The 15,479-nt window shown below is 45.5% G+C and overlaps 1 protein-coding gene across 2 annotated transcripts in view; it reads left to right on the forward strand.

Moving 5' to 3' along the window:
- Positions 1–15,479, forward strand: part of TTLL11 (tubulin tyrosine ligase like 11) — a 106,457-nt gene that overhangs the window by 51,725 nt on the left and 39,253 nt on the right. Inside the window, exon 8 of one of the 2 annotated variants that reach the window (XM_073558733.1) lies at positions 11,296–11,500. In XM_073558733.1, the coding sequence (XP_073414834.1) occupies positions 11,296–11,497 (202 nt within the window). In that variant the 3' untranslated portion in view covers positions 11,498–11,500. The remainder of the gene's footprint in view (positions 1–11,295; positions 11,501–15,479) is intronic. The other variant, XM_073558725.1, reaches the window with a different exon arrangement.

Here is a 15,479-nt window from a genome sequence, read left to right on the forward strand (position 1 = left end):
GGGCAACACGTTGCAAGCATGAGCATGGAGGACGTGGTGAAAGCGCTGGTACAGTCCACCGCCGTCCAGCAAGAAGCTAATCGGGTGATGATGGCTCAGCTGAAGGAGTTGGTGGACATGACAGCTACCGATCGTTCGCTTCTCCAGCAGGTGGCGCAGCGCCTGGCAAGCCTACAGGAGGTTAACCTGGAAGCCGAGTCGAGAGTGATTCACGTGAGTCGGTACTGGCAGAAGATGACGACCGAAGATGACGTCGAGGCATACCTGACCACGTTTGAACGGACGGCGGTGCGAGAAAAATGGCCGAAGGCACGATGGGCCGGCCTGATTGCCCCGTTTCTTTCCGGTGAGGCCCAAAAGGCGTATTATGACCTGGAACCTGAAGCTGCGCAGGACTTTGACAAATTGAAAGCCGAGATCTTGGCCCGGCTGGGAGTGACGACCGCTGTCCGGGCACAGAGAGTGCATCAATGGACTTATCAGCCGGATAAACCACCGCGGTCCCAGATGTTCGACCTGATCCACGTGACGAAGAAGTGGCTACAACCCGAGGTGTTGACAGCGCCAGAGATAATCCAGAGAGTCGTCATGGACAAGTACCTGAGAGCTCTACCGCCAGCCCTGAGGAAGTGGGTAAGCCATGGAAATCCTACGACGGCAGATCAACTGGTGGATCTGGTTGAACGTTACTCCGTGGCGGAAGGACTCCGAGACGACGCTACCCCACCTCGTTCTTCATCATCTTCACGTGGAACCGGTAAGACTGTTCCAGGGAATAGGGGAGATGGAAAAATCCCTAAGACAGTGGGGGAGGAAAACGGGACTGCCCGCACTGCGAGGCCGAGAGTAACGAACTATGGTCTAAGCAAGGGGCCCGTTAGGTGTTTCCGCTGCCAAGAGATGGGACATATTGCTGCGAACTGTCCGCTCACTACTGAACCCATGCAGTGCGACGTCACAGACTCTAAAAACCGCATGTCTATGGTTGCACGGGTAGTGAGTGTGAATGCCGGTCAAAAGGATGTGGAAAAACACTTGTGTGATTTAACTGTTGATGGCAAAAATGTGGTGGCATTGTTAGACTCGGGAAGTGTGGTGACTCTGGTGAAGGCCAGTCTGGTGTCAGCCCCGACTGGACCATCAGACAAATTTTCTGTAACGTGTGTGCATGGAGACACCTGTTCGTACCTCACCGCGGTCATATGCATTACTACTTCCTATGGGTCTGTGCAACATAAAGTGGGACTCGTCCCGGCGTTATTGCATGATGTTATCCTGGGCCGGGATTTTCCCCACTTCTGGCAATTGTGGGAGAATCAGTTGATGCCCTCGGGTAATAGTGTACATGATTCTTCTCCCAGGGAGCGTGTGGGTCCCGAACCCCTGGAAGAGGTCTCCCCGGAAGACTCGGGGGAAGAGTCTGCGGGAGATGACCTGCAGTTCCCGTTTTCAGTCATGGCGGGTGATAATGAGGAGACCGGGGAAGAGGAGGAGGCCGACAGCCGTCCACCTCCCCGTTTGCCGGATTTAGAAGTTCAGAAAGATGACTTCCAAAGCGAGCAAATAAAGGATCCTACCCTTTCTAAGGCTAGGACAAATGTAAAAGTGATAAATGGGGTACCCGTAGAACCTGGCTCTAGGCTGGCATATCCTTACATGGTTCTGGAGAATGATTTACTCTATCAGATAGAGAAAAAGGGGGAAGATACGGTGCAACTATTAGTCGTGCCAAAACCCTACCGGCGGCAGGTGCTGGACCTGGCCCACGGACATGTGATGGGAGGTCACCTGGGAGTCCAGAAAACCACCGAAAGGATATTACACTGTTTTGTTTGGCCAGGCATGCATCATGATATTCGTGTATATTGCGAGTCTTGTCCTGACTGCCAAGCCTCTGCACCTAAGCCCCGGTTCTGTAGCCCTTTGGTACCCCTACCTATTATTGAAGTCCCGTTTGAGAGGATTGGGATGGATTTAGTTGGGCCCCTTCCACCGTCTGCACTTGGACACCAACATATCCTGGTCATCTTGGATTATGCCACTCGTTACCCGGAGGCCATCCCTTTGCGTAACACGGCCACCAAGACGATTGCCAAGGAACTGGTGCATGTGTTTAGTCGGGTCGGTATACCAAAACAGATACTCACCGACCATGGGACCCCCTTTATGTCCAGGGTAATGAAGGAGCTCTGCCGATTGTTACAAATCGAACCGTTACGCACATCCGTGTATCACCCTCAAACAGACGGGTTGGTCGAACGGTTCAATAAAACTCTGAAGCAGATGCTGAGAAAGGTGATAGACAAGGATTGGAAGAACTGGGACTATTTACTTCCGTATTTGCTTTTTGCCATCAGGGAAGTACCCCAGTCTTCCACGGGATTCTCGCCTTTCGAGTTATTGTACGCCCGACGTCCTCGCGGACTGTTAGACGTTGCAAAAGAAACCTGGGAGGGTCAGGTCACTCCATTTAAAACAGTGATAGATCACGTCACACAAATGCAGGGCCGTATTGCGGCTGTTATGCCTATCGTCAAAGAACACATGATGCAGGCTCAAGGAGCCCAAAAAAGAATCTATGATAGGGGCGCCAAGATCCGTACGTTTGCACCCGGAGATAGGGTGTTGATCCTGGTCCCCACGGTGGACAGTAAGTTCCTGGCAAAGTGGCAGGGCCCCTTTGAGATCAAGGAAAGAGTTGGTGAAGTAAACTACAAAGTGTACCAGGCAGGTAAACGGAAACCTGAACAGATTTATCATGTAAATCTGATAAAGCCCTGGAAGGATCGGTCTGCCTTGTCAGCGGAGCTGGCCCGTCCTGTCTGCTCGCATACCGTACCGGAGGTAAGGGTTGCAGAGACTCTCTCGGAGCGGCAAAAGACTGAGGTCAGGCAGTTTCTACTTCACAACCAAAAGTTTTTCTCAGAAAAACCCGGGCAGACTATGCTAATGAAACATGACATCTTAACAGAACCTGGTGTCACAGTTCACGTAAAGCCCTACCGAATCCCGGAAGCGCGCCGTGAAGCCGTTTCCCGAGAAGTGAAGGCAATGTTAGAGTTAGGAGTCATTGAGGAATCGCACAGTGCGTGGTCCAGCCCGATTGTGCTAATTCCTAAACCGGACGGCACCATCCGGTTCTGCAATGACTTCAGGAAACTGAATGCGGTCTCAAAATTTGATGCCTACCCTATGCCCCGGGTCGACGAGTTAATAGATCGATTAGGAAAAGCACGGTATATTACGACCCTAGACCTAACAAAGGGGTATTGGCAGATCCCTCTGGCGGAGGCTGCCAGAGAAAAGACGGTGTTTGCTACGCCGGAAGGTATATTTCAGTATGTGTATATGCCGTTTGGACTGCACGGGGCACCGGCGACCTTCCAGAGACTGATGGATCGAGTCCTGAGGCCACATAGGCAGTACGCTTCGGCCTATTTGGACGACATTGTCATTTACAACTTGGACTGGGAGACTCATCTCCAAAAAGTACAAGCTGTGATTGACGACCTGTGGGAGGCAGGTCTAACCGCGAACCCCAGGAAATGTCACATCGGGCTAGAAGAAGCCCGGTATTTGGGGTATGTAATTGGGAGGGGTGTTGTTAAACCCCAGGTTGATAAGATTCAGGCGGTTCAGGACTGGCCACAACCTGTTAACAAGAAGCAGGTGCAAGCCTTCCTGGGGATCGCCGGCTATTATCGTCGGTTCATACCCAATTTTGCAGCCATCGCTACCCCCCTGACGGATCTTACAAAAGGGAAAGACTCCGTCATGATTAAATGGAGTTTAGCGGCTGAAGAAGCCTTCCATAGCCTAAAACGGGCACTTTGCTCTCAGCCCGTACTGGTGACTCCGGACTTCCACAGCGAGTTTGTGGTACAAACGGATGCCTCTGATACCGGTATCGGGTCCGTACTCTCACAAGTGAGGGACGGAGTGGAACACCCAGTCCTCTATCTCAGCAGGAAGCTGAATAAACACGAGCAAAGGTATGCAGTCGTAGAAAAAGAGTGCCTCGCCATTAAGTGGGCTCTAGAAGCCCTCAAATATTACCTGGTGGGCCGAAAGTTCAGGCTGATCACTGACCATGCCCCTCTCAAGTGGATGCACTTGAACAAGGAACGGAATAGCCGGGTGACCCGGTGGTTCCTTGCCCTGCAGGCCTACACTTTTACGGTGGAGCACCGCCCAGGAGTACAGATGGGAATGCAGATGCCCTGTCCCGAGTGCACTGTTTGGCGGGTGTCATTGCTCGACCAGAGTGGTCTGAGCAGAAGGGGGGGATATGTGAGAATCATGTGGGAATAGTGGATGAGGGCAGGTATATCTCGCCCAGATTCCTCTCCTATGTGGCCTAGTCTGGTCAGTATCGCACCTGCTTACTAATGGATAATGGGAGGTGGATATATAAGGATTCAAGGTGGTTGTGTGAGTGTCTCAGCCTGGGAACACAGAGAGCCTGTCTGTGTGAGAGACACACACGTGAGTGGAAGCAGTGCCCACTGCAACTGTGGTTTGGCTGGACGGGAGAAGCCCGCCAGTTGGTAGTTAGGTTGTCCATTGTTTAGTTAGTGCCGGACAGGCAAGGATTTGTTTTATGTTTTATTTCCTTTTGCATTGCTTTCACCGTTAATAAACCTGACCCAGGGTCAGTTATACACGAATCCCCGCTCTGCGCCTGAGTTTCATGCTGAATGCACATGACCTTTGACCCCAGCAAAGGCGATCCCGGAGTGTTTTATCACAGGATGCAAAAATAATTATTTTTTCTATAATAGTTTTTCTGACATAAAAGCTCCAAAAAGTAAAAAAATGATATAAATGAGATATCTCTGTAATCGTACTGACCTGAAAAATAAAACTGCCTTATCAATCTTATCAGATGCGGAACGACATTAAAAAAAAATCTTGAATTGCTGTTTTTTTTAATCATTCTGCCTCCCAAAAATCGGAATGGAAAGCAATAAAAAAAATTTAATGTGTCCGAAAATGGTACCAATAAAAACGTCAACTTGTCCCACAAAAAACAAGCCCTCGCATGACTCGGGTGAAATATGGAAAAATTATAGCTCTCAAAATATGGTGATGCAAAAACTTGTTTTTGTAATAAAAAGCATTTTTTAGTGTGCAACAGCAGACAAATATTAAAGAATGATATAAATCTGGTATCACTGTAATTGCACCGACCCGAAGAATAAAGTTGTGTAATAATAAAACCTATTCAGCTGCTGTTGATTTTTTCATTCTGCCTCCCAAAGATAGCAGTAAGGCTAGTCGCACATTTATCCTGCGCTCTGCGCTGAGCGCTTACATCGGGGTTTCCATGTAAATCTTTGAAATACGTGATTCAGATGGAACCTCTGACGGAAGATTTCCTATAATGAGGCAGATGGAGGCACTGTGGATGCACCTCAGGTGCTCTCCCAGTGGGTCATGGCACCTGTAAACCATAAGAGTAAAATCTGGCGCTCCTTCCCTTTTGAGCTTTGCACTGTGCCTGAAAAAGATTTCCCAATTACATGTAGGATATTGGCGCACTCAGGAGAAATAATGGACCTCAGTATATTGTAAAAAAATATCCTATTAGCTCTTAGAAAAATTAAAAACTTGGGGCTAAAACAACATTTTAGTGGTAAAAATTTAATTTATTCTTTCTTCACCGCTCAATGGTATAAAATACTGTAAGGCTCATGTGGTGTCAATATGATCACTGCACCCCGAGATTAATTCATTGGGGAGTGTAGTTTGTAAAATGAGTTCACATATGGGAGGTTTCGGTTGTTCTGGCACCTCAGGGGCTCTGCCAATGTGACATCGTACCCTTAAACCATTCCTGCAAAATCTGAACTCCAATATGGTGCTTTTTCCCTTCTGAGCTTTGTACTCTGCCTCAAAAGTAGTATTCCCCCACATATGGGGTATCGGCGTGCTCAGGAGGAATTGCACAAAATATTGTATGGTGCAAGTTCTCCTGTTATCCTTGTGAAAATAAAAAAAATGGGGCTAAAATAACATTTTTGTAGGGAAAATGTGATATTTTTTTAATTTATTTTCATGGCTTAACGTTATAACGTTAATTTTTTTCCTCATTAATGTACACTCTGCACCCCATCTTGACTGAAAAAAAACATGTAGAAATTTTTTGCAAATTTAGTAGAAAAAGAAAAACTGAAATATCACATGGTCATAAGTATTCAGACCCTTTGATCAGTATTGAGTAGAAGCACCCTTTTGAGCTAGTACAGCCATGAGTCTTCTTGGGAATGATGCAACAAGTTTTCCACCCCTGGATTTGGGGATACTCTGCCATTCTTCCTTGCAGATCCTCTCCAGTTCCGTCAGGTTGTTGGTGGACAGCCATTTTCAGGTCTCTCCAGAGATGCCCAGTTGGATTTAGGTCAGGGCTCTGGCTGGGCCAGTCTAGAATGATCACAGAGTTGTTGTGAAGCCACTCCTTTGTTATTTTAGCTGTGTGCTTAGGGTCAGTGTCTTGTTGGAAGGTGAACCTTCAGCCAAGTCTGTGGTCCAGAGCACTCTGGAAGAGGTTTTCATCCAGGATATCTCTGTACTTGGCTGCATTCATGTTTCCTTCAATTGCAACCAGTAGTCCTGTCCCTGCAGCTGAAAAACACCCCCATAGCATGATGCTGCCACCACTGTGTTTCACTGTTGGGATTGTATTGAGCCGGTGATGAGCAGTGTTTGGTTTTCTCCACACATACCGCTTAGAATTATCACCAAAAAGTTCTCTCTTTGTCTCATCACACCAGAGAATCATATTTCTCATAGACTGGGAGTCCTTCATGTATTTTTTAGCAAACTATGCGGGCTTTCATATGTCTTGCACTGAGTAGAGGCTTCCGTCGGGCCACTCTGCCATAAAGACCCGACTGGTGGAGGGCTGCAGTGATAGTTGACGTTGTGGAACTTTCTCCCATCTCCCTACTGCATCTGTGGAGCTCAGCCACAGTGATCTTGGGGTTCTTCTTTACCTCTCTCACCAAGGCTCTTCTCCCACGATTGCTCATTTTGGCTGGACGGCCAGGTCTAGGAAGACGTCTGGTGGTCCCAAACGTCTTCCATTTAAAGATTTTGGAGGCCACTGTGCTCTTAAGGTACTGTCACACTTAGCGATGTACCAGCGATCCCGACCAGCGATATGACGCGGTCAGGATCGCTGGTACATCGCTAAGTAGTCGCTAGTGAGCTGCCACATAGGCAGATCTCACTAGCGACATCGCTGGGGACGGGGATCGCTACTTATCTGTCACACCTGGCGATCCTGCGTCCTCCCGCCCGGCTCCACGCGTCGCTCGTCTTCACAGCAGGAAGCGCCGCAGGAAGCTGACGACGAGAAACAGTCCTGAACGTTCTCGCGCGATCAGCGATAACCAGCGGTGGGAGCCGGTCGTAGGTAAGTATCAGACACAGAGATATCGCTAGCAATATCGCTATAACGTCACTAGTTATAGCGATATTGCTAGCGATATCTCTTAGTGTGACATGCCCTTTAGGAACCTTGAGTACTGCAAAAAGTCTTTTGTAACCTTGACCAGATCTTTGCCTTGCCACAATTCTGTCTCTGAGCTCCTTGGCCAGTTCCTTTGACCTCATGATTCTCATTTGGTCTGACATGCACTGTGAGCTGTGAGGTCTTGTATAGACAGGTGTGTGCCTTTACAAATCAGGTCTTATCAGTTTAACTAAAACAGCTGGACTCCAATGAAGGAGTAGAACCATCTCAAGGAAATCACAAGGAAATGGACAGAATGTGAATTAAATATGAGTGTCTGAGCAAAGGGTCTGAATACTTTTTTTTTTTTTTTTTAATAAATTTGCAAAAATGTCTGCATTTCTCTTTTTTTCAGTCAAAATGGGGTTGTCACGGGGTCCTTCTCCGATACCACACAATCAACAGAGCGAGGGAAGGGTGAACAATCCCAAGACCTTTATTACAGGCAAAATTAGAAGGTCCATAAACAATCCACCACACTGAGGATACAATAGTCCAGAAAAAGAATGTAGTCCAGTAACAGGATAAAATGTCCAGGGAGACAAGATTCCAAAACTAGCACCAGAGGATAAAAATGGGTCCTTCTCTCTGAAGTGCAGTCTTTACACGATCCACTCCAAACAGGAACTGACTTGCCCAGCTCCTGTTCTCCCCACCCCCTTCCTTGTGTCCAGGTTGGGGCGGTTTCCAGGCCTCCCAGAGGAGAACAAAGGAGCCTTGGGGATTAATGCACTACAGGGGGTCATCAAGAGACAGACACAGTCAGGCTGTAGACCCACAGGGCATCAAGAAAAACACTATGAAAACAAGTGAAATAGAAATATACACAAAATGACATCCACATAGCATATCACACCATCACAGGGGTGCAGAGTGTACATCGAGAAAAAAATGAACTTTTATTGAATTTATCAAATGGCTGCAATAAAACAAAGTGCAAAAAATGTAAAGGGGTCTGAATTCTTTCCATACCCACTGTATGTTGGAAGGGACCTCCTGGGTCATCTGGTCCAACCCCCTGCTCAAAACATGATTCACTAATCATCCCAGACAGATGTCTGTCCAGCCTCTGTTTGAAAACTTCTATTGAAGGAGAAATTACCACCTCTCGTGGCAGCCTGTTCCACTCATTGATTACCCTCACTGTCAAAAAGATTTTTCTAGTATCTATTCTGTGTCTCCTCCCATTCAGTTTCATCCCATTGCTTCTAGTCTTTACTTGTGGAAATGAGAATAAAGATGATCCTTCTACAATGTGACAGCCCTTGAGATATCTGTGGACAGCTATTAAGTCTCCTCTCAGTCTTCTTTTTCGTAAGCTAAACATTCCCAAATCCTGTAACCGTTCCTCATAGGACAAGGTTTACAGACCGTTCACCATTCTGGTCGCTTTTTTCTGAACTTGCACCAATTTGTTGATATCTTTTTTAAAATGTGGTGCCCAAAACTGGACACAGTATTCCAGATGAGGTCTCACCAAAGAGGAGTAGAGGGCAATAATGACTTCACGTGATGTAGACTGTTTGCTTCTGTTAATACATCCCAGAATTGTATTTGCCTTTTTTGCTGCTGCATCACACTGTTGACTCATGTTTAGTTTATGATCTATTAGTATACCCAAGTCTTTTTCACATGTGCTGTTGCATAGCCCTATTCCTCTCATTCTGTATATGCTTTTTTAATTTTTATTGCCCAGATGTAGTACTTTGCATTTTTCCCTGTTAAAAACCATTCTGTCAGTTGCTGCCCACTGCTCCAGTTTATTTATATATTTTTTTTTTTTGAATCAGATCTTTTTTATTAAACATTCAGGAATCAATACAGAAAGAATATGACATCTTATATAGCTAGTAAAATTTACATTGAGAGCAAATATTATTTAAAGGGTAAAACTCTTCCTGTGTAAGAATAAATAAAAAGAAGAAATCTCAAAACACAGATATTTGCATAAAATTGAGCCTATAAACAACATGGCTCCACAAATAAACAAAAATCAAAATTATACATCAGTGCCTCATTTCAGCGGGAAAACCATCCCCGCCAGCCGCGCCACTCCGCATCATATTTCGCCCCCCCCCCCGCCCCCCACGGATATCAGGTCCAATCCACCCCAGCTCCCTCCCACCGCGCCACTCAAAATCTACTTCGCCACAAAGGGCACTAGACTTTATTTTCACCCCCCAAGCATCCCCTCATCGCAAGCACAACAGCAACTGGTCCAACATCGCATCCCGTACCAGTGCGCCCGAGGGGAGACCCGGTGACTCCATCCATGGCTGCCAAATTTTGTAAAACTTTCCTAATGCATTTCTTTTTAAATAAGCCCCCCTTTCCAATCTGATGACATTATTTAGTTTATTTTTAAGCTCTGACAATGTTGGTGGCATAGGATCCAACCAATGATATGCAAGTATCTTTCTTGCCTGATACAGGATGCGTGCTATTCCCAGGGCCACTGCAGAGTCCGGGTCAACCCCCTCCTCCCACAAATTCAACAAACATAGACGAGGTGACGGTCGTATTGTGATATGGTATACTTGGGCTATGAGTCCCAGGGTCTGCCTCCAGAAATCCCCAATGTGCCCGCACTCCCACATAACATGCATCAAGTGGGCATCATCCTGATTTATATATTTTTGAATCCTCTCTCTCTCTTCTCTAGTATTAGCTATCCCTCCTAGCTTTGTGTCATCAGCAAATTTAATCAGTTTATCCTCAATTCCTTCATCTAAATCATTGATGAAGATGTTGAACAATACAGGGCCCAGAACAGAGCCCTGTGGTACCCCACTTGAGACATTCTTCCAACTGGATGTGCAGCCATTTACGACCACTCTTTGGTCCAATCTCTAAGCCAGTTTTGAATCCACCTAACAGTTGCCTTGTCCATTCCATACTTAGTCATTTTTTCAATAAGGATGGTGTGAGATACTTTGTCAAATGCTTTGCTGAAGTCAAGATATGCTATCTACAGAATTTCCCTGATCCACCCAGTCAGTGATTCTGTCATATAAGGAAATTAAGTAAGTCTGACATGACTTATCATTTACAAACCCATGCTGACTCTGGTTAATCACTTCATTCTTATCCAGGTACTTACATAGTCATATGTTAAAGTTTGGGCACCCCTATTAATGTTAACCTTTTTTCTTTATAACAATTTTGGTTTTTGAAACAGCTATTTCAGTTTCATATCTCTAATAACTGATAGACTCAGTTATATTTCTGGATTCAAATGAGGTTTATTGTACTAACAGAAAATGTGCAATCTGCATTTAAACAAAGTCAGGACGTGTGAAAGAGGCCTTTTAGCGGGTTTTTATGTTTGGCAGCTATCACACTCTAAAAGACACTTTTTATTGCAAAAAATAGTCCCCATAAATACTCGTCTCCCCGTTGGGGGTTTCTATCGCCATGGCTCATTACTGTGTTGAGAACCTGTAGTGGTTTATGGTGTAACCAAGAATTTTCCCATTCGCTGACAGCAAGCAGAGATCTGTAAGAGCTGAATAACTATCTTACAGTACATGGATGAAGCTTCATGTTCAGGAGTCGGGGCCATCCCTTTACCGATGATCTGGAGACAAGTGGGGTGAGCAGAGCCGCCCATCTGCTGGTAGAAAATAGTCGGTGAGCGCCTGCTTATGTGTCATCTGTCAGTCCTGACAGTGTGGACACAACCACGGGGGAATAACCTGCGAAGACCATGGGTGGTGGATGGAGGTTAGAGCCGTGGTAGTGGTCTTAAGGTGAGATGCCACTTTGTGTTCTCTCTGCAGGAGCTGTAAATTGAGCAGTGGGAGCTTCTCCATGGCATCTGGCGACATCCTGTACATCGATATAACGAGGCGGTGGAGCAACCTGGGGCATCGGGAGTCAGGTGAAGTCCTGCCGCGATGGCGCCAGGGTATGGGATCGTGTAATGTGTCTGCTGCTGCTATGGGAAACCCAACTGTGGAAACTCCGAACATTTGGTCATAGAAGGTCAGAACACGTGAAGTTGAAAAAGTAAAAAATCTTCATTTCACCAGTAAATTTTTACATGGTGGCACTGAAGAGAGTGTATGCCCACACTACATAACATCAGATACCGTAGGTATATAGAGATCCAAATGGTTACATGGTGACACTGAAGAGACCGTATGCCCACCCTACATAACATCAGATACCGTAGGTATATAGAGACACAAATGGTTACATGGTGACACTGAAGAGAGCGTATGCCCACCCTACATAACATCAGATACCGTAGGTATATAGAGACACAAATGGTTACATTTTGGCACTGAAGAGAGCGTATGCCCACACTACATAACATCAGATACCGTAGGTATATAGAGACACAAATGGTTACATGGTGGCACTGAAGAGAGCGTATGCCCACACTACATAACATCCGATACCGTAGGTATATAGAGACACAAATGGTTACATGGTGACACTGAAGAGACCGTATGCCCACCCTACATAACATCAGATACCGTAGGTATATAGAGACACAAATGGTTACATGGTGATACTGAAGAGAGCGTATGCCCACCCTACGTAACATCAGATACCGTAGGTATATAGAGACACAAATGGTTACATGGTGACACTGAAGAGAGCGTATGCCCACACTACGTAACATCAGATACCGTAGGTATATAGAGACACAAATGGTTACATGGTGATACTGAAGAGAGCGTATGCCCACCCTACGTAACATCAGATACCGTAGGTATATAGAGACACAAATGGTTACATGGTGATACTGAAGAGAGCGTATGCCCACCCTACGTAACATCAGATACCGTAGGTATATAGAGACACAAATGGTTACATGGTGACACTGAAGATACCGTATGCCCACCCTACATAACATCAGATACCGTAGGTATATAGAGACACAAATGGTTACATGGTGGCACTGAAGAGAGCGTATGCCCACACTACATACCATCCGATACCGTAGGTATATAGAGACACAAATGGTTACATGGTGACACTGAAGAGAGCGTATGCCCACCCTACATAACATCAGATACCGTAGGTATATAGAGACCCAAATGGTTACATGGTGACACTGAAGAGAGCGTATGCCCACACTACATAACATCCAATACCGTAGGTATATAGAGATCCAAATGGTTACATGGTGACACTGAAGAGACCGTATGCCCACCCTACATAACATCAGATACCGTAGGTATATAGAGATCCAAATGGTTACATGGTGACACTGAAGAGAGCGTATGCCCACCCTACATAACATCAGATACCATAGGTATATAGAGACACAAATGGTTACATGGTGACATTGAAGAGAGCGTATACCCACCCTACATAACATCAGATACCGTAGGTATATAGAGACACAAATGGTTACATTTTGGCACTGAAGAGAGCGTATGCCCACACTACATAACATCAGATACCGTAGGTATATAGAGACACAAATGGTTACATGGTGGCACTGAAGAGAGCATATGCCCACACTACATAACATCCGATACCGTAGGTATATAGAGACACAAATGGTTACATGGTGACACTGAAGAGAGCGTATGCCCACCCTACATAACATCAGATACCGTAGGTATATAGAGACCCAAATGGTTACATGGTGACACTGAAGAGAGCGTATGCCCACCCTACATAACATCAGATACCGTAGGTATATAGAGACCCAAATGGTTACATGGTGACACTGAAGAGAGCGTATGCCCACCCTACATAACATCAGATACCGTAGGTATATAGAGACACAAATGGTTACATTTTGGCACTGAAGAGAGCGTATGCCCACACTACATAACATCAGATACCGTAGGTATATAGAGACAAATGGTTACATGGTGGCACTGAAGAGAGCGTATGCCCACACTACATAACATCCAATACCGTAGGTATATAGAGACACAAATGGTTACATGGTGGCACTGAAGAGAGCGTATGCCCACCCTACATAACATCAGATACCGTAGGTATATAGAGACACAAATGGTTACATGGTGGCACTGAAGAGAGCGTATGCCCACACTACATAACATCCGATACCGTAGGTATATAGAGACCCAAATGGTTACATGGTGACACTGAAGAGAGCGTATTCCCACCCTACATAACATCAGATACCGTAGGTATATAGAGACACAAATGGTTACATGGTGACACTGAAGAGAGCGTATGCCCACACTACATAACATCAGATACCGTAGGTATATAGAGACACAAATGGTTACATGGTGACACTGAAGAGAGCGTATGCCCACCCTACATAACATCAGATACCGTAGGTATATAGAGACACAAATGGTTACGTTTTGGCACTGAAGAGAGCGTATGCCCACACTACATAACATCCAATACCGTAGGTATATAGAGATCCAAATGGTTACATGGTGACACTAAAGAGACCGTATGCCCACCCTACATAACATCAGATACCGTAGGTATATAGAGACACAAATGGTTACATGATGACACTGAAGAGAGCGTATGCCCACCCTACATAACATCAGATACCGTAGGTATATAGAGACACAAATGGTTACATTTTGGCACTGAAGAGAGCGTATGCCCACCCTACATAACATCAGATACCGTAGGTATATAGAGACACAAATGGTTACATGGTGGCACTGAAGAGAGCGTATGCCCACCCTACATAACATCAGATACCGTAGGTATATAGAGACACAAATGGTTACATGGTGACACTGAAGAGAGCGTATGCCCAACCTACATAACATCAGATACCGTAGGTATATAGAGACCCAAATGGTTACATGGTGACACTGAAGAGAGCGTATGCCCACACTACATAACATCCAATACCGTAGGTATATAGAGATCCAAATGGTTACATGGTGACACTGAAGAGACCGTATGCCCACCCTACATAACATCAGATACCGTAGGTATATAGAGACACAAATGGTTACATGGTGATACTGAAGTGAGAGTATGCCCACCCTACATAACATCAGATACCGTAGGTATATAGAGACACAAATGGTTACATTTTGGCACTGAAGAGAGCGTATGCCCACCCTACATAACATCAGATACCATAGGTATATAGAGACACAAATGGTTACATGGTGACACTGAAGAGAGCGTATACCCACCCTACATAACATCAGATACCGTAGGTATATAGAGACACAAATGGTTACATTTTGGCACTGAAGAGAGCGTATGCCCACACTACATAACATCAGATACCGTAGGTATATAGAGACACAAATGGTTACATGGTGGCACTGAAGAGAGCGTATGCCCACACTACATAACATCTGATACCGTAGGTATATAGAGACACAAATGGTTACATGGTGACACTGAAGAGAGCGTATGCCCAACCTACATAACATCAGATACCGTAGGTATATAGAGACCCAAATGGTTACATGGTGACACTGAAGAGAGCGTATGCCCACACTACATAACATCCAATACCGTAGGTATATAGAGATCCAAATGGTTACATGGTGACACTGAAGAGACCGTATGCCCACCCTACATTACATCAGATACCGTAGGTATATAGAGACACAAATGGTTACATAGTGACACTGAAGAGAGCGTATGCCCACCCTACATAACATCAGATACCGTAGGTATATAGAGACACAAATGGTTACATTTTGGCACTGAAGAGAGCGTATGCCCACCCTACATAACATCAGATACCATAGGTATATAGAGACACAAATGGTTACATGGTGACATTGAAGAGAGCGTATACCCACCCTACATAACATCAGATACCGTAGGTATATAGAGACACAAATGGTTACATTTTGGCACTGAAGAGAGCGTATGCCCACACTACATAACATCAGATACCGTAGGTATATAGAGACACAAATGGTTACATGGTGGCACTGAAGAGAGCATATGCCCACACTACATAACATCCGATACCGTAGGTATATAGAGACACAAATGGTTACATGGTGACACTGAAGAGAGCGTA

This window comes from Dendrobates tinctorius, unplaced genomic scaffold (genome assembly GCF_039654945.1).
Source record: "Dendrobates tinctorius isolate UK_male_01 unplaced genomic scaffold, ASM3965494v1 ptg000013l, whole genome shotgun sequence".
Lineage (NCBI taxonomy): Eukaryota > Metazoa > Chordata > Amphibia > Anura > Dendrobatidae > Dendrobates > Dendrobates tinctorius.